Source organism: Cylas formicarius, unplaced genomic scaffold (assembly GCF_029955315.1).
Source record: "Cylas formicarius isolate icCylForm1 unplaced genomic scaffold, icCylForm1.1 PGA_scaffold_6__28_contigs__length_40554024, whole genome shotgun sequence".
In the NCBI taxonomy this organism is placed as follows: domain Eukaryota; kingdom Metazoa; phylum Arthropoda; class Insecta; order Coleoptera; family Brentidae; genus Cylas; species Cylas formicarius.
Window position 1 is genome coordinate 1,816,424 of NW_026844347.1, and position 21,016 is coordinate 1,837,439.

The 21,016-nt window shown below is 34.5% G+C and overlaps 1 protein-coding gene across 3 annotated transcripts in view; it reads left to right on the forward strand.

Moving 5' to 3' along the window:
• The window catches only part of LOC132703036 (ABC transporter G family member 20-like), a 40,301-nt gene extending 21,303 nt beyond the window's left edge, over nt 1-18,998 (forward strand). For 2 of the 3 annotated variants that reach the window (XM_060672061.1, XM_060672059.1), the window contains exons 2-10: nt 6,918-7,139; nt 8,394-8,473; nt 9,243-9,477; nt 9,543-9,744; nt 11,463-11,777; nt 12,880-13,414; nt 15,977-16,163; nt 17,723-17,811; nt 17,880-18,998. In XM_060672061.1, coding sequence (XP_060528044.1) covers nt 6,931-7,139; nt 8,394-8,473; nt 9,243-9,477; nt 9,543-9,744; nt 11,463-11,777; nt 12,880-13,414; nt 15,977-16,163; nt 17,723-17,811; nt 17,880-18,358 — 2,331 coding nt within the window. In that variant the 5' untranslated portion in view covers nt 6,918-6,930 and the 3' untranslated portion in view covers nt 18,359-18,998. Of the gene's footprint in view, nt 1-4,546; nt 4,626-4,685; nt 4,747-6,917; nt 7,140-8,393; nt 8,474-9,242; nt 9,478-9,542; nt 9,745-11,462; nt 11,778-12,879; nt 13,415-15,976; nt 16,164-17,722; nt 17,812-17,879 lie in introns of those variants that run through there. The other variant, XM_060672060.1, reaches the window with a different exon arrangement.
• The last annotated feature ends 2,018 nt before the right edge of the window (nt 18,999-21,016 follow it).

Sequence of the window (21,016 nt, forward strand, 5' to 3'; positions counted from 1 at the left end):
TATCCACAGAATATCACATTAAAAGTTTAGTAAAACTTAAGAGCGGATAAATATGTGACAAATCGTCCTTGTTTTTAATTTTAATAGATGAAGATAAAATGTAAAAAAAAAAATCACCGGTTGAAGAAGCCAACAGGATGATTGTCGAAACGTCGGCAAAGTTGATTTACAAACACGCAAGAGGAATCCAGAAGATTTGTAGTAGTATATTATGCAACAAGTGCAGTAAACGGCATTTGACTCACGAGTTTATTTGACACGAGCGGAGCGAGTGTTTAATAAACAAGTGATTTAAAAAGTTTTTCTACTCTCGTCTGTAAAATACCTAATTAGGCACCGATCTGGCCTGTGGGAAGCGTCACTTTACCACGTCAGTTTCGTTTCTCACGAATCCGAGTCACTTCGGACATTTCCGGGATTTTACCGCACGGATTTGGGAGCAATCGGATGTTTTCGGAGATATTCCCACGCTTTGAATTTTGACGTTTGTCATGTCAGTGAATGTATTCGTATTGTTTTGCGAAAATGTACCCAAAAACGAAGGGTCGTAGAAAAAGTATAGTATGCAACACGTTTGTGTCAAATAAACTCGTGCCGTTTACCGCACTTGTTGCATAATATACTATTACCGAACGTGTTGCATACTATACTTTTTCTACGACCGTCAGTGTTTTGGTACATTTTCGCAAAACAACGCTAATACATTCACTGATATAACCAGAATTGACAAAAGTCACAATTCAAGGCGTGAGAAATATCTCCGAAAACATCCGATTGCTCAGAAATCGGTACGGTAAAATCCTGGAAATATCCGAAATGGCTCAGAACCGTAGGAAAGGTGGTAAAGTAACGCTTCCCGCATACTAGATTTGTGTATAATTAGGCATTTTACAGACGGGAGTAGAAAAAATTTACATTCACTTGTATAGGTTTCATAGACGCTATCTCTGTGTGTAATTAGGTATTTTACAGACGGAACTAGAAAAAATTTACATTTACTTTAATAGTTTTCATACACTTTAAAAGAAATGTGTCGCATAGTTCAAAACAGCTATATTTTCCAATATTTTGCAGCCATATTTTCCAATTTTTTTCAAATATTTTTTTATATTTTTATATTTTTTTAACGCAACACATGTACGTGATTCGATAAAATATTTTATAAATTTCGCTTGATTATAGTTTTGCTAAAACTATAATACGTTAGGAATTATAGGGGGAGAGCCGTTAAAATTTATGAATAAAAATGGAAATTAGCAAAGCGCCTTTTAGAACACTGCGCATGTTATACCGTAGTTCATAATGCAACTAGGATTAATTTTTCATGAAATGTTGCACCCGTAACATTGACATTAGGCATCATCCTGCATTCTGATCCCGTGTATGATTGTTCTTATGGTTACACCCACAACCACGCAATGGTTTCATTAAAATTTGGTTATTAAGGTTAATAACAGAAGAAGCACTGTCACCTCATCACGCATTAACAACCAAATTTCGTGACGTAATATTTTCGTCCTTGACCTGATAATATAAAAAATGCATAGTTTACAAAACGGACAATAACTTTAAACGTGACGGTTTTCATTTAATGAGTTAAAATTGGTGCCAAGTTAGTCAATATCCGAGTGGGCATTTGAACATATGCTGTTTGACATCCTATTTGGTTAATGCAGATCTACTTAGTGCTTATTTTATTTATTTAATATTAAACTGATTATTGAGTTTGCTCGTAATAATAATAATACAGATTTTTTGGCAACGCTTCCATGTAATAAGTTGAATTAATGGATATGTTATACGAAATTTGCTGAAATTTGAAAACCTCAGACGGTTAACGCCAAGAATTGCCCGTGATTTATATTTGCACTTAAGTACACCGTTTCCTTAACGTACATAATAAAACTTTCACTTTTAAATTACAAGAAGTGTTGTTACGCAATATTAGATAATAACAAACGTGTGCATTAACATTCAGGCTTCTACCAGCAATGAGTCCAAGTTTAATTTTTGTTTTTTTACAATACATTTCGAAAAAAGTTATTGACTTGGACGATCCTTCCTTTTTTTTTAAATTTAAAAATGCAGACATTAAAACTGTTACATAACATTCCCTAAAGAATTAAGACGTTAGATTGGAGCTTTAAAATGTCTAAAAAATTTTCCTGTCTATTTTTGAGTCTACTAACTCTACTGTTTTGTTTAATTTTTTAATTTTAAGATTTTTTACAGTTCTTTCTTTGATCCTGTTTTTCTTTTGAATCTGAACATAAAATGCAAAGTAACTTTTCTTAACTTTTAGTTATAGCAAAGAGTATGTTTTTTCTGAATAAGCAAGCTTTCCTCTTTTAAACGAGAGCTAATTTGCTTAAATGTATTGAGTTAAACTAAAGTATTTCGATCAGTCAGACATCTACCTTCCCCTCATCACTTATTCGTTCCCCTACAATTAAGTGATGAGAGAAGATGTAGAATGTTTCAGGGATTACAGTCGTATTATTTTATAAATTTATAATAAAACATTGGTTAAACCCCACAAATGTTCCACCATAGCTATAACGCCCCCTATTTCAAGTATTTTCTTTTGGTTGCTTTTATTATAAAATTTTACACCGTGCAATAGTAAAACAATTTCAAAAATCTTAAATAAAAAAAGTTCAATATCAATCAAGGCTTATGACCGTAAGGAAACGATTTTTTTTTATGTTCCTTAACTCCGATACAATTTTCTTTGGTCATATTTTTTACTGATGTAAAAATAACAAAATTTGTGGATATGCGCTCAAAAATTTACTCTTTCCTTTGCATGGACCAGCTGAACATAAAATAAATACTACATATAGGGCTATTATCTTGATTCGGGTTTAAAGGCCGTCGTCGGTTGGAATTACTTCCTAACGTTTCGCTAGCACGAGTGGCGAGCTTCTTCAGAGGTCCTTCCATCTCCGATGTTGGACGTAGACTGATGATTTCTCCTGCGCAGGTTGTATTTATGCCGATTGGTGGTGGGCGGGGCTTGTTCCGCTTCGGTTGGTCTCGGGATATCGATCGGTACTGCTCGGGCGTTCCTAAGGATCGGGTTCCAGATTTGGTTGAGTCTAAGGGTCTCCTCCTTTCTGTTGAAATTGTGTGGGTGTTTTTGTATCTCAATGGCTTCCCTGACTAGTCTGTTGTGATAGCCGTTGACCGATGCTAGTAACTTACAGCTCTCAAAGTGTATCCTGGGTTCCCCGCTGCCCAGTGCGTGTTCAGCTACTGCAGACTTCTCTGTCTGTCCTAGCCTGCAGCTTGCTTTATGCTCCTTAAGTCTCGTTCCCATTGATCTCTTGGTAGTTCCGATGTAGACCTTTCCGCATGAACACGGAATTCGGTAGACTCCTGCAGCTGAAAGTGAGTCCCTCGTGTCCTTCGCTGACCTGATGGTCTGCTGGATTTTCTTTGTAGGCTTAAAGATTGTTTTGATGTCGTGTCTTTTCAATACTCTACCAATCCTGTCGGTGACACTCGGAATGTACGGCAGATATGCGTGAGAGGTGGAGGGTCGTTGTTCGATATCCCGTGATCTTGATGATCTTGAGTTCATTGATCTCTCGATCTCCCTCTTGCTGTAGCCATTTGCCTCGAACGCAGTTTTCAGGTGTTCAAGTTCCCTCTGGAGGTTCTCCGGTTCGCAAATCCTTCGGGCTCGTTCTGTCAGGGTTCTGATAACCCCATACTTTTGACTTGTATGGGTTGGTTTTCTGTAAACTGTGCGGCCCAGCTTGTTACCTCGCTTCCTCACAGTGAGGTTATCAGCACCGTTATAAATAAATAATAAAAAATAAATAAACATATTTTTCATCCAACCCCACTTTCAGGTCGAATTTTTCGGACTTTCCACTGTGAGATTGGCCACCTGATATCGAAATGCACTTTGTATGCATATTTTGCATTGCTTAAATAATAAAAGGTTTGGCCATATGTAACGAATATTATGGAGAACACTATAGAAGGACATATCTAGATCATAATTATAAAAAAATGACTAGTTTTTACACATTTTATTTATGTTTTAATAGGCAACAATTAGTCAGACATATACGAAAGAGTTATGGCTATGCATATTCTGCTGCTTTCAAATATAATATAATTCCATGTATAATTCCATGTTTTCTTATAAATAATTATGATTGGCTGGAGTAGCTTACGAGAGGTCTCTCAGTTATCAATAAATTTTTTTTAGAGTATAAAAACTTCTAGTTTATATGTTATGAGAGACGATGTAAACCGACACAAACAGAACTATGCTACGAATAATCGACCATTTTCTTTGTCTAATTTGTCTATTTACGAATTGACGAGTGAGCGTCGAGTTGGTGTTCATTAATAATGTAAATGATCATTCGCTTTCGAGTGATCATTAAAAACCAAACGCACCCAATAATTAAGAACAGAAGGAATGAATACAAACATATTTAGTTTTGTACATTTTTTATAAATATCGAGCGTAAAAGCGACTACTAAACGTCTAGGTCATTAAATCGAATTGACATAGTTATCACTGGCAACAATAGTATCAATTTATTGATTGATAGAACATCTCGCTGCGGAAAAACACTCTTCTCGTTCACCTGACGTTGTTCACAGTAAGCACGTGTAGAATAGGTATCATGGCCGTTTTTATTAATTAAATTCATGATCTGTAGCTGGTAAAATGGTTCGGCTAATGAATTCTGATCTCTCCGTGCATCCAGAATATGAAGACAGGTAACATTTGTGAACGTTAACAATCTTTTTTTACACAGTGTTTCGATCTCGATATTATGCAACAAGTTTAACACAAGGCACTTTAGCCACGAGTTTGTTTTGGCACCAGCGCAGCTCAGCGAAGCATGTGTTTAATAAAAGTGTTATAATCAGGAGAGCGCTAAGAAAATCAAAAACAGCTTTTTGCGTAAATCCATCCTGGAACGTTTAATGCTATTATAATATAAGTATTGTCTGTCTAGTTCGTAAAAGTTTTATTATTGTATAGTGAAGTTGAGTGTCAAAATTGACAAACATCAAAATATCATGGCTAAATTCTACCGAAATATCCGATATCCGATCACACTAAAACCCGTGACTAAAATACCGGAAACGTCTAAAGTGGATGACGAAGCTGACCTCTTAGATTGAGTAGCGAGTAAAAGAACAACTACATCCAATAATTTACGCTAATAATTAAATTTGCTGATGGAATGTAAGAGAGTGGCTATAAATCACTCAAATTGAAGCAAGTTTCAGTTACACAGAAATAAAATAAAAAAATAATATAAATAATAAATTAATGAAAATAATAAAAAAAATTTGCAGCATATTACAACTATTTATTTTCTCAAATATTTTGTATTTCCGCAACTAAGATGCTATATGCTCTCCATAAGAAAAAATAATACAAAGTGCGCTAATAATGTAGAATTTATTATAAATTTTAAAATGGGTCGGAAATTTCGTGTTACGAAATTTGGAACCAAAATAATATCATTGTACCTCAATATAAGGCAACTTCAATTATTATGACTTTTATTATGGCTTCTGATATCCCAATCATCAATACTAGTGGACCATGAAAACTGAAAAAATTGGATTTTTTTGTCTTGCTCATTTATATAAATAGAGTAACGGGATGTGTTACTTTAAACCTATCCATATTATTTAATAACCAAATATTAACTAACCAAAACTAACCAAATAATATTTTCTATAAGTTTTTTTTTGGTAGAATAAAATACGGTTTTACCAGATCAAAACAATATTTTACCATTTTAAACAATATTTTTTAATTAATATGAAAGTATGAAATTAGAAATAATTAAAATTTACCGCAACTTGTTCAAAGAAGAGTAACTATTGAAATGATTTCACAAAGTATCCGTTAATAAATGATTTAACCCAAAAAAAAAGTAAAACAACTTCTTATTATACTTAAAGAAAAGAAGAATAACCATTACTATCCGTCTTCCTCTAAATAACATAATAAATTGCCCTTTCTTACGTTTCTACCTTCAACAAAGGTTTTCAATAGTTACATTACTCCGTAAGCCTTCCGATTGCCAAATCTCGTGCTCAAAATGCCAAGTACCAGTCATTTACACAAAACGTGGTTATCAACAAATCATGTATCGTCCGCGGTCATGTAAGTTTTCAGGTAATATGCAAATGTCATGTAAACGTGACTTATGACGTAAATGTCCTTTGAAATTAATATGTTAATACGAACGAATAAAAAATATATTTGGACTTTACTACAAGACACATCGCGTGGAAATGATTAAGGAAATAAGTTTGCGTCGGACCTCCTATTTAGGCTGTTAGAAAAAGAGTGTCAAGGATATCGCGCACGTTAAATAGTTATCAATTCTTTTTTTTGTGATATGTTTAATTTAACAAGATGATTTGCTTGAGACACAAGAATGGCCTTGGAAAAATTCTGGGACCGAGTGAAAAGTAAATAGCTAAACGTTCGTAATATCCACTCAACAGACTCTCTAACAAAAACGTGTAACGTTTTCTTTTACCATTTCTAACCCACACTTTACGGACACAAAGAGATTAAGCATACATTTCTCTATGGTCGCTTAATAGAAAAACATATTCCAGTCAAATAAACAGTGTTCTTTTCATTCGCTTGGTTTCGTATAGTTAAATCGAATCCTACGTTTAATTTTTCTCAATAGATTAGTTACAAACGGTGTATTTAATTGCCATATTTAAAAACGTCGTAAATCATAAAATGATTAAAAATATTTATTACTTAAAAATCTAAACAAGCAGCTGCCAGAAGAAAAAAATTATGTATTTTTTTGTTGTGATCATAGGTATAATTTTATGACTTGCTAAAATATCGAAAAATTATTTGCCTTTATCATTGTTAAAAGCGCTTTTGTTTGTTTCAGTGAAAACCACGTAATGGGGGAACGGGTGGAATCGACAATGCCTGGTCCGGACTTGGTTGGGGTAAACGTGGAAAGGCCATCCCTTATGAATCAGCAATCCGCGTTATGGAACAAAAGGCAACAGGCCGTTTGTGTACGGCACGCTTTCAAGCACTACGGGTCCAAAAAGAACCCCAATCACGTACTCAGCGATTTAAATATGACAGTGGGCAAAGGTACCATGTAAGTGCACTAGATTCGACTGAAGATCAGTGAAGACTCGTTTTTTATATCTGCTGACCATAAGTGTTCTATTATTTTGCATTCCAACAGTGTAACTTCTCATAAAATGTTTAGACAGTATGTATTCATATATCTATAAAAAAAAAGTTTCCGACGTTCTATCATACTCTCATTAACAATTTTTTTTTATATTAATAGTCTAAATTCTATACATATGTATCACCATATCAAAGATATTATCTGTATTATATCTTTTATGTATAGGTTTGCTATAATTTTCATAACAAGTTTCAAACAATCAGAGTTAAAAATAAATGTAGACTACCAAATAAACTTAATTTTCTTGTATAATAGGTAATTTGAATATTACGCTTCAAATTCAAATTCAATATGCCTTCGCTTTATAACTCCCCCTCATATCACTGTTCACTGTTTGCACTTGGAAATTTACTATAGTATTGCCGAAAATCGTACTGATTTTGCTTAACAAGTTATTATTAATGTCTAATTCCCTCTGAATTTTAAACATCATGATCATAGCAATTATAAACCCCTCACGGACATTTCAGAAACTCCAAAAATAATTCCCAGCATTTTCTCCCACTTTAATAGTCTTACTTAAGTTTCCATCAAACAATATTTTCATTCTTTTCTGTTACCATTGCGCAAGATACGAAGCGTGTTCGAAAAATGTTCGATTTTGCTCCGTATCCACGTGGGCTACAAAAACTTTGTTGGTTAATGAAAAAAGCTTTAACATTCCATTTCGCTTCGCAAAAGTATCAAAAATTGAAGGCTCTGTGGATACAAAGAACCAACTGGATGAAACTAGAGTCGTTAATAGTTAATAATAACTTCTTTTGACTCTTTGCGAGTTTGAAGGAAAGTTCCTTCAGATCGAAAATACATTTTTATTTCCTGATAAAGCGGTTGCACTTCGCGACATCTTTTTTCTTTGTTTTTCAAAAGGATATTGTTTAAGCTCAATTGTTGTTAAATCCAATGGTAATTCAGTTAATCGGTAAGGGACTATATTCGATGAAATAACTCATGCCGTAATCGAAAAAATACGACAACAAGAAATGTAACAAGCAAGGTACTTTAAAACAGGTATTCAACATACAATAATTACGAAGAAAAATCGATAAAATAATGAATTGTTAATTTAAACGTGTCGCAATGATTGCGCAAGATGTAAAAAGAGATCCTCAAAGTCCATTAAACGTTACATAATCTATACTTTCTCTGTTTTAGATATGGCTTGTTGGGTGCTTCGGGCTGCGGCAAAACAACACTCCTGTCTTGCATAGTCGGAAGAAGGAGGTTAAACACGGGTTAGTGGATATCTTTTGTCATCAACATATTCGAAACTACAATTCTGCCTGCCGCCCTTTTTGGAATGCATTTTAAATAATGACAATACGCATTGCTAAGAATTATTTATTCTAAAAACTTCAAATTTGGGTTAAAAATAACTCTGGCATATCTTGCCCAATCTTGACGAAATTATTTGCGTAACGCTTATCATATTAAGTTCATAGCGTAAAAAACTAAAACTTTAAACCGAGTACTTTAAATTGTCTCGTTTATCAAAATAAACTATATTGGAACAAGCCCAAATAATCTCAAACACGAAATATTTATGCACCTTGGTAAAAGAACTGTAATATTATTTATTTGGAACGAGACCAGATATTTGTTGTCAGCTATAAAGAAATTGTTTTATTCATATTTCCTAAATCCTGCTATGGTTTAAATCTAATACGCCCTTAATAGGAATTTCGATTGACGGATCCCATCTCATTGATAAACATATATACAGTTTTATATGTAAATATGCACCTTAAATAATGGCATTAATATATTCTAATATTTGGAAAAAAACATGCATACGCGTTGCGAACAGAAAGTGAAATCATTTTAATCTTAGAATGTTCATTACTGATATGAGTGAAATTGAAATAATATACTTTCAAATTATTTACCAGGCAGGGCTTTTTGAAAAATGTAACCAGAAGTATGACCAAACCGCCTCTTGCGATAACTTTTCGATACTTGAATTTAACAAATCGCCATTGTCTTAAAGTCTTGATTAACATCCAGGTGAAATATGGGTATTGGGTGGCAAACCAGGCACAAGGGGATCTGGGGTACCAGGCAAACGGGTTGGATACATGCCCCAAGAAATAGCTCTATACGGCGAATTCACGATCAAAGAAACTATGCTCTACTTCGGGTGGATTTTCGGCATGAAAACCAACGAAATCAAAGAACGACTTCAGTTTCTATTAAACTTTCTTGATCTACCTAGTCAGAATCGCTTAGTAAAAAATTTAAGGTAACAAACTTATTCAGCTTTAACGTAGAATAACGTTTTCAACTGTGGCCTCGCCTCTGTTCCAGCGGTGGCCAGCAGAGAAGGGTATCCTTTGCGGTGGCTTTGATGCACGATCCCGAGCTGCTCATCCTCGACGAGCCCACTGTCGGTGTTGATCCTTTGTTAAGGCAAAGCATTTGGAATCACCTGGTGCAAATTACGAAAGATGGAAACAAAACGGTGATCATTACTACGCATTATATCGAAGAAGCTAGACAGGCACATACAGTAAGTTAATTTTTCAAAGGAACTTCCACCGGCTACTATGATACTTTTTATTAAACTCCTGAATTCCTGCTGCGTCGGTTTTTGTTGAGTCGAGCTAACTAACCTCTCGCCAGTCATCCTGTTGACTTCTTTAGAATTTGACTGAAACTAGCTCGCATTTTACTCTGTACCGGCTTTTATATTTTTTGAGGGGGGTGGAGCTAAATGAAGTCTCGGATGACTGATTTCCCTATTGGTGACAGGTAGAGACCTCAGTCGCGGTTAAAATTGTTACATTACTTATAGATTTCTATAGACTCACGGATTTTTAGTTGATAGAAGAATTGATTACATGCATTATCGAATAAAATTTTATGTCCGGTTTCGTGATTGTGTTCCGCAACTGCTGATGAGTTTATTTATCTTAGCCTTAAGGTTCTTTCATGTTCTTTGAGCCTAGTTGATATTTTTCGTCCGGTCTCTCCAATATATTCTTTGCCGCATATGCATGGAATGCTGTAAACTCCTGGCATCTCAAATGGAATTTTGTCTTTGACGGATCGAAGATTTTTGGACAAGTGGTAAATCTGGTTTTGACGTTATATTTCTTTAGAACTTTTGATATGTGGTCAGTGATGTTTTAAATATAAGGAAGGATAAGAGTGGCAAGTGTGGGATTGATTTCGGTTTCATTGCTATTGGAAGGTAAAATGTATTTTGTGATGGATCGCTTAGATCTTTAATGTGGAAATTATTAGAGAGAAGAGCGGAGGTAAGGTGTTTTAATTCTGGGTTCAGTGAGATAGTTTCACGGCTCTGTAAGCAAGAGAGTTGATAACCGATTATTTTTGGGCCGGATGGTGATGTGACAATGTATTAGGGTATAGGTCTGTGTGCGTAGGTTTTCTGAAAAACACAATGACCAATGTTGGGTCTGATTTCCTTTTGATAAGAATAGGAGGTTGTTATTAGTTTCTATCTATCTATCTATCTATCACATTAAGCGTCCCATCACAAAATACACTTCACCACAACCTTCCAATAGCAATCAAACCGAAAGCAATACCACACTTGCCACTGTTGTCCTTTCTTATATTCAAAACATTACTGACCAAATATCAAAAGTTCTAAAGAAATATAACGGCAAAACCAGATTTACCACTTGTCCAAAAATCTTCGATCCATGCATACACGGCAAAGAATATATTGGAGAGAGCCGATGAAAAATATCAACTAGGCTCAAACAACATGAAAGAGTCTTAATCTAATACAAATAAACTCTTCAGCAGTTACCAAAGACAATCACGAAACCGGACATAAAATTTTATTCGCTAAAACTAAAATTCTTGCATATAATCAATTCTTCTACCAACGAAAAATCCGAGAGTCTATAGAAATCTATAATCAACATAACAATATTAACTGCGACTCGTTTCTACCTGTCCCCAATATGAGAATCAGTCATCCGAAATTTTGTTTATGCCCCTAATTTAGCTCCTACCCTCTCAAACACTATAAAAGCAAGTACAGAGGAAAATGCGAGCCAGTTTCAGTCAAGCTCTGAAGAAGCCAACAGGATGATTGGCGAAACGTTAGCTAGTTCGACTCAACAAAAACTGATGCAGGAGGAATCCAGAAGTTTTATAAAAAAAAATAAATACCGTAAGTTCTTTAACAATTTAAAATCGACAATATTAATAAAATAAAATAGTTGTAAGCTAAACGAGAAAATGTTGCAGATTGGCTTGATGAGAAGTGGTAAACTGTTGGCGGAGGAAGCGCCCAGTGCGCTGCTATCGATGTACTGCTGTACGTCTCTAGAGGAAGTGTTCTTGAAACTGTCCAGAAAACAGGGTCAAATAGGGGGTGGAGGTGGCGGCGGCGGCGGCGGCGTTGGTCAAACGGACATGAATATCAGCAACAATATAAGCTTGGCAACGTTGAACTGGGGCAAAAAAGATTCAATTTCAGTCACTGAAGAGAGTGGAGTGGTCGGGTTGAATTTCCATCAGAGCAAAGAAGTGCTGGTGCACGATTCTAACGGGCATCTTGATGTAAGAAATTACCGTTAATGAATTAATTCGATATTAATTAGCAAAAAATCTCTACCAAAAATGTTATTAAAAACGTCTATTTTATACTATATCACAAGCTCTACCAATATAAGTGGCGTATTTGTTTGTTTTTGTAAAATGTTTAATCTTAGAGAACACAGCCAAATAAATTTTAGCGGAACACCTTACCTTATTTTACGCTCTACAAAAAATATATTAATTTGTATTTTTAGTACATACAATGCAAATACAAAACATTGTGCAATTTGCAGCCTATGTTAACTTTTGTTGTTGTTAGTCCATTAAAGAAAACTAGTTTGTTAAAATTTTATATAGTAATAGTTCAATATACTGAAAATACTGATATGAATATGATAAGTGGAAAAGAGAAAAATCGTGAAGGAAGTGATATATCGTGATACACGCAAGTAAAAATCCTCAAAAACATTCTCAGTCATATATTTATGATTTGATCTTAAAATGGTGACATAATCGAGAGAAGCTTTAGTCTGCTCTGACAATTTGACTCCATATTAGCATATACTATAAAAGTTGTAGTTCTGGAAATCAATTGAAATTATTTTTTTAAATATTAAACTAAAAACGGGTGGATAGTGGTTCCCTGTGTTTAAATTTTGTAAAAGTTTTATACAGATAACGACAAATCTTACCGCAGCCTAGGTTAAACGTCAAGTGTAACAAAATTACACCGAGATTTTAAAGGAACGAAGCGATATGGAAAATGTTATGCTATTGCCTCAGCCCCTCGAGACAGTTGCTTCACTACTTAGTATTAGTACCTCGCAAAGCGAAAATCTTTGATAAATATGACAACAGCGGATCATTTCTCGTCCCTCTTTTTGATTCCAATAATCTCAACATATGTTTCTTCCAGTGGAGATTTAACCTAGAGCGCGATCTTTTTTTTTTTAAATGACTACTATTCTATGCAAAAGTCTACATAATGTGCGCAATATCTCTGGTTTCGCCAAAAAGCAGTCTAATCTTGTGGAATTTTTAATTACATCTACTTGGTCAACTTGGTCACTATACGCGCAGATTCAGAAAGCTGTCTTATCCGAATTGTATTTGCTTTTTTCAGTTCTCAAGCAAAACAGCGTCCGCCAAAAACGGCATCCAAGAGGCGTGCGCAGATTGCGGCAACTGTTCGGAATGGACGACGACCGGGAAAATTAGGGCGCTTCTCCAAAAAAATTTTCTTCGAATGTGGAGGAACGTGGGAGTGATGCTTTTCATATTCGCCTTGCCAGTCATGCAAGTTATTCTGTTTTGTTTGGCCATCGGCGGTGACCCAAAGGGATTAAAATTGGCTATAGTTAACCACGAAGTTGGCTACGAAAATATGACGTATCAAGATTGTCCGTACGAACAGGGCTGTAAATTTTCGAATTTAAGTTGCCGCTATTTAAACACTGTGAATACTAGTACTATAACGAAAGTGTATTATCCGGATCCGGAATCGGCAAGATTGGCGGTGAGCAAGGGCGACGCGTGGGGTGCGATGTACTTCACAGAGAACTTCACGGATGCATTGGTCGCTAGAATGGCGTTGGGGAAGGACAGCGATGAGGAAACGTTGGACCAGAGCGAGATAAGGGTGTGGCTAGACATGTCAAGTATGATCGAATTGTTAATAAACAATATTAAAATGATGAATGTACCGGATAATCGGTTAGATTTTACTCAACAGGTCTGCTAATTTTTCAAAGAAACTTCCACAGTAATACTTTTTATAAAACTTATGGATTTCTCCTGCGTCGGTTTTTGTGGAGTGGAACTAGCCAATCATCCTGTTGGCTTCTTCAGAGTTTGACTGAAACTAGCTCGACTAAGACAAATAAACTCATCGGCAGTTGCCTAACACAATCACGAAACCGGACATAGAATTTTATTCGATAAAACTAAAATTCCTGCATAAAATCAATTCTTCTCCCATCGCAAAATCCGCTCTCTCAAACAATGTGAAAGCAGGTACAGAGTAAAATACGAGCCAGTTTCACTCAAGCTCTGAAGAAGCCAACAGTATGATTGGCGAAACGTTAGCTAGTTCGACTCAACAAAAACCGACGCAGGGGGAATCCAGAAGTTTGATAAGAAGGTCCACTAATATTGGTCACCTCATATTATTTTTGGGTGTCCGAAATCCAAAAAAAAATATGAAATTAAAAGATCTGACCTAATTTCGTTATTTATATAAAGGATAATTGGTGTAATAATAAAATCCGATTTAAAAAATATAATAAGCCTTTAACAGATATTCGTTACTCGCTGGCTCAAAATCGTTTAAACCGCTTAAAATTTTAATCTGGCAATAAGATGGAGCTCTAGCTCACACAGTTTAAAAATGTATGGGCTGATACAAACGAAATCAAATATTGAAGGTGATGAAATCGAAATAAAGGTCGAAGATAATTTATACATCCAAATAGAACCATCGAAAATTGGGCAATTTCTACAAATTTTGGTTAGTAAGTAAATAACACAAGCCACAAGTGCCTGAGAAGCCGCACTACTATACTACTTACATTCTGATTGTCTTTTGTTATCGGCACCATATAGCATTTTTAAACCTGAAATAGTATCCACAACACACATTTAAAAATGAAAAATATCACCTTAGTTGGCCTTGTCTTCACTGTAAATGTTTGACAAATCATTTCGTTTGTGAATAACTGAAATGTAATACTTAGAAAACAAAGAGAAAACGTAATATGAAAATTCTGAAAGCTTTCCAAAATTTTAAGCAATTTCAAAATTTCAATTGGCCTGAATTTAATGATCTCCTATAGTTTCAGTTTCTGGGATCTAATGTTGGGGTCGAATTGCAATTAATAATTGTTTTATTTGTTGTATTAAGATTGCTGCTTACTTTTGTAATTACATTATTTAAAAGTAGTCAAAATCAAAAAAATGTGTCCATTTATTTGATAATTATATATATATATATATATATATATATATATATATATATATATATATATGATGACACTATATTCCGGGATATCATCCGTTCGCTCGTTGAACTCCGACTGGAATCCTGCATCCGACTGGAATCCTGCAAATCTTGCATCCGACTGGAATCCTGCAGACGTTTCGCCAAAATCTCACTTGGCATCTTCAATGCTCGCGCTCCGAAAACACTTCGAACACTCAAGAATATATATATATATATATATATATATATATATATATATATATATATATATATATATATATATATATATATATATATATATATATATATATATATATATATATATATAATCTGATACTAGGAGAATCATATCTACTGGTCACTATCCTTTAGAGTTTTCAAGTAACGTATTTTGCTACCAAATTAAATCTGGTTTATTTTCAACTTCTTAACTCGAAAAATGTATGTTTTGGGTTTCGGCTTTAGCTCGCAATGCATCGCAAAATGATGAAATAACTGGTAGTTGATATATTTAGAACATAGAGCCGCATTTATTTGGTGTTGTTTAAAAAAGTTAGTACAACGCTTACGCGAAAGCAAACCCAAAGGTAATAAAAAATGGGTGTAAAAACATTGGTTAGTTGATTGAGAATAATATGGGATTTAGGAAAATATGTAATTGTATACCAATATTTACGAAAAAATATAGCCTTTTAAACGGACCCTGTATATTCTGATTCTGAGAGAGATATTAAGTTCTGACTAGGCAGTTTCATAAAGAGCAGATTATTTTTTGATAAGTTATTTTAATACAAAGATATCTGCAACGTTTTTAAATATGAAAAACACAAATGGCTGGGAAATGATGCTGGTCACCTTTTGTTCCCTTCAGTCTGATTTATGGTATTTTAATAATTATTTTGCCTCGTTATTTGTTTAGAATTATTGATAATTTAATGTAATTGGGGCTTTGTAAAGATATGCATATCAACAGTTTTTCAGCAAATTTGTCGTTTTGTAGGGTTGTTGGTGGTTCAAAGGAACAATTTATACTATTTTTGGCTCTACTTTGAAATGTTAAACTTTTCCAAATATGCTATTATGATTGTTTTGAAATCAACTGCGATTACTAACGCAAACTGCCACTTCAAATCTTAAACAATCCAGCCAAATTAAGTTATTTGTGTTATTTATCGTTAGACTGTAAAAATTCACGACTTTTTTTATAATCAATGGGAAACATGCGAAAGTTTTTCCTTTCCAGATCAACAAATCGGCATAATATTGCAACGAGATCTCCAGTTGACGTTTCAGAACTTCACTAAGGACATATTTAGGGACTGCGATCAAAACGAAGCTCTCGCAGACATACCGATATCGTTCAAAGCTCCAATATATGGATCGAATCAGCCTTCCTTTACCGACTTTGTCGCTCCCGGTGTTATTTTAACGTGAGTGTTCATTTTCCGTTAGAAAATTGCTTAAATGGAAAACGAATAAAAACTTAGCACAACAGATTCAAGTCGAAATGGTTAGATTAAGCGGTTAAGTTTTCTTTTCTGGAATTTGACACGTTTCGATAATGTATAAAACTTCCTACCTCGAAATGCTATTGAGGCACGATAGTGTTCTCGTTGATTTCGAGTATTTCTCGAAAGTCAAACTTATTTGTTCCATTATACGGTCATAAAATCCTTCGTTCCGAATAAACGAAATGGAAGTCACGAAGCGGAAACTTTCATGACTTCGACCCTGCTACTTGTTAGACTTTATTAGTGGCGTAAATCAAATCACCTGGCAAACTGAAAACCTACGCTGGAGTAGTAGATTATGCAACCAGTTGTGAAAAAAATATATGATTCAATAGTCTGCCAAAGTACCGTATCTCCCTTATTTGTCACCATTTGGAAAAACATTTAAAAAATATTCAACATGAAAATTTATTTTTCAAAAGGAACCCCCATATATTTTTTGCAATTACGTAAAGGGATGATTATATGACCCTGTGATTATTTTTTAATGTTAATGAAACATTGCCAACTTATATTAAAAAGCACTATTTTCTATGGTTTCATATACCTTTCAAATATCTATAATATGAAAAATGCACCTAGTCTTAATGCGTTAGTCAGAGTCTACTAAATCGTCCAATTACTTATTTCACACACAGGGTTTTCCAAGGCTTTGTCAAAATAATTTTGCTCCGTATTCTGTATCAAATAGTGTTCAGCTACTAAGCTATTATTAATCTCTCTATCAAACTTTTCCGAAATGTTGTTTAATAAAATCGTTTACATTCTGTTTGGAAAAACTTTGTTATGGCCAGTTTTAATTAATATTTGCACCACTCCTCGTTTCTTATAAATTCATTCGGCCTAGGATGAACTAGTTTGGTCTGAAATCTGGTATGATCGGTAACCTATATAGCTATATATAGCACGTATAGAATCTCTAAAAGGAAAAGGTCAATTGATACTGAACAAATACTTCATTTTCCATGTACCGACCTTAGCTGCTTCTAGTACAGCTGGAAATACCGAAAATTTAGAATATTTTCACTACACACTTAGATAAAACATTTTTTTTGGCATTATTAAAATTGCTCTTTAATTTTTCTTGTTATAAAATGGTTCTTTGGAGAAGCACAATTTTCTGTTTGCAATTATTGTCCAGATTTTGTCCTTACAATAAAAGAGTATGCTACTTACAAAGTATTGTAGACTCAAATATTATTATAAAATGGAAACTCCGTCATGGCAGCATTGATGAGGTCCTAGCAATTCGCCCCTGTCGTACCCTTCTGGTAGTAGCCAGGAACGTAGCCGTCCCGCTAAGTACGATAAATTTAAATTAATAGACAAAAATAAGTTTTAAATTTTTCATTCTGTAAATTAGCCCGGAACCACAATTTATTTACGTGATTTTAGAATCTTTCTTTGAATTCTATATAATACCCAATAATTCTAAACTTTGCGCGTAACATATAAATGAAGAAGGTTATCGTTTGCAGGATTGTATTCTTTTTGGCGGTGGCTTTGACATCTTCGGCACTGATCATAGAAAGGATGGAAGGTCTCCTAGATCGGTCCTGGGTGGCAGGCAAGTACAACGCTTATTTTTTTAGTCCGTCTGTTTAATATAGGTAACTAATTTAAATAATTTTCTAGGTGTTACTCCCGGAGAAATTTTGTTTTCTCACGTTGTTACCCAATTCGTTGTTATGTGTGGACAAACCACTCTGGTGCTTATATTCATGATTTTGGTATTTGAAGTCGAATGCAGGGGAGATATCATTATCGTCGTGTTCCTAACCATTCTGCAAGGTCTGTGCGGCATGTGCTTCGGATTCGTCATATCAGCAATTTGCGAACTAGAAAGAAATGCAATCCAACTGGCACTGGGTAGTTTTTATCCGACACTACTTTTGAGCGGTGTTATTTGGCCCATTGAGGGAATGCCGACCATTTTGAGGTACATTTCGACATTTTTACCTCTAACATTAGCTACGACGTCGCTTAGAGCTATGATGACAAGAGGATGGAGTCTCGTCGAACCAGACGTGTACTACGGTTTTATAGCCACGATGGTGTGGATAGTACTGTTCCTTTCGATCAGTTTAGCTGTGTTGAAATTTAAGAGAGGTTGAGACTCCTCGATGCTGTAGTTTTAAATTTTTTGTACATTCCGATTTTCCCGAATATGTGTTAAAATTCTTTGAAAATTTCTGGTACTGTAAAACAATAGGTAAAAAGAATCATCATGTGGTTGTGTAGTAAGTTATTATTTATGAGTCCCTTGCCTTTTTACATATAGGACGCTGTGTAAGTGAAACTTAATCTAAAACCCTTCATCGCTATTTTTCTCATTTTTCTTGATGAAATTTTTCGTCATTACCTTTCTCACCTTAATTATATATTAGATGTAATGATTTTAAGGAGGATTAAATCGTTGCCAAAACCATTATACAATTACAAAAAATCAATAGCCGTTCATTTTAGCAAAGCTTGTAGTTTTTACTGCTTAATGTTAATAAGCTTTCGAGAAAAACATATACATATATTATATCTTTTCCTTTAATACTAAAGCATTGAATAAGTATGAGGAGAGACAGGAAGACAGGCATAGAGTGTTATGAATCGGATAAGTTTTCAGCAGGTGGAAGATACCCAGAAAAAAAATGTAAAATATATTCGTAAGACAATGTGCTCAAATGTTAATTTTATACTGTTATTAGTTGTGGTTTGTGATGTACGTTTGTTATGAATAAAAATATAAGTACAGTTGTTTTCCCAATTTTTTCTTAACATCCAAAAATGTTTTTATTAAGTTATAGCCTCTTAAAATTGAAAATTGTGTTTGAACACAGGGACGAAACACATAAGATTTTGTGCCTTTAATACAGCTACCGTTAACTTGGGCCACTGTTACGCAAAAATAATATAAACAGGAAATAAAAAATAGTATGGACTTTCGATGGAACCATTGCACATGGCGGACGTTGCTCCTGCTCAGTTCCAAAAAATCTGTAGAAATCGGTTGAAATTAGGGTAGTTTAAAGAAAATTTTGTTTTGAACGTTTGTTATCTGGAGTAATAGAAGCATAGCGCCTCAAATTTTGAAAAATAGTGTTTGTTTTACGCGGATGTACACGGATTTGTGATGTGCTACTCCATGATGTATATGTTAACACGTTTTTCGGATGTCTTGTACTCACTCTTGCAACCAGGCCGGATGGGGTCGGATATCCCGTATAAGATAATTGGTCCAGACCCTTCTTTAAGGAAGGCATTCTTCAGGATTTTTGTATATATTTCACTTATCGTAAGCTTGCCGAGTGACCTATTGCAGTCGTGGCCATTAGAAGTAAAATCCAATCCAAAAAAGAGTAAAATCACAACAACGTAAAATAAGATAAATTAACCGAATCGTTTTGTTGTTTGGGTTTATTAACAAGGCCGTTTTTATTTCAGGCTTTAAAATAAAATAAAAAGATTTAGCAAAAACATTTTCTATGCCGTCTAGGTGTATTTCTTTTTTATTATTTACATATTAAATCTTTTTATCTTCAAAGAAAATGCGCTGCATCACCTAAACCTAAATTTAATATACAAAAGGATATTGACAAGCAAAATACCACTTTTAGCTAGTACAAAAAAGATAGTATTTATTTATACTGTTTTATTTAATAAAGACTAAAGACTAAAGACTAAAAGGGATAGAATCCGTCGACGCGGGAAGCGTCTCCACTTAAAGAACAGTTTTGTGATATTTTCATGTATCGATCGGCCGGACTTGTACTACGTACACATTTTGTCTGCTAAAATGTAAACAGTAGACAAGAAATTTGATGACCAGTTTTTCGATGATCAAAAGATAAAATTAGATAAAATTGTTTGTAAAAAGCAACTTACGAAAAGTATCTTGGTTCGATGTTAACCTATACGCGGATATTCGGTCGGAGAGTTGGAAATTCGCTTTGGGGTTCGTAGGCACTCATAAATATGCACATTTGAAGATACGAATGCGAATTTGCAGGATTCATGAGATGATTCTTAAAAAATTTTGGTGCGACATTCTGACGATGTGTGTTTAAGTTTCAAAGCATAATTGGGGCACCTTTTCGTGCATAATTTCAATAAAATAGCATTCCGGAATCAGGTTACAATCAAACCCAAGCATTTATTTAAAGATAGCCCTTTTAAATATATCATTAAATATCCTCTCAAAACTCGTATTGGATATTTTGTATATTTATGTACTAGAGAGCGAGCAAATATTTTTTTTTACTGCCTAGTTATTGTTAGGTGTCTTTGTTAAGGAAAATTTCATGTCATTCCTAAATTGGAAGTTGGAAGTAAACATTGCACATGTCTGGCTTCCGCTTCTGCTTCCATACACTCTCAGTAAATATATTAGTTAGGTTTAGTGTTTGAGATGTTGAGAGCCATTTTGACAAAATTTTAGTGAATTGTTGTACGTTTATTGTGGATGCTGACTGATTTCTCGAACTTGTTTATCGCATATTGATATTCCTATTTACACAGACACAGACTGGATGGCATCGCATATCCATAACGGGCATTCAGAAACGAACAGCGAGAGAGTCTGTCCGGTGGATATTGTATGACAGAGCACCAGGGACATACTTTTAAAGTTTTTTAAATCTGAATTGCCCCTGTCTTGTCTTGTCTTCAACTATCAATAAATTATTGCTTGTTGGGTTTTGCGGGAGGGTCCGTCAAAAACCAAGACTTTGATACTATACAATACATATAATAGTTCTATATTATACAATAGTTCTTCG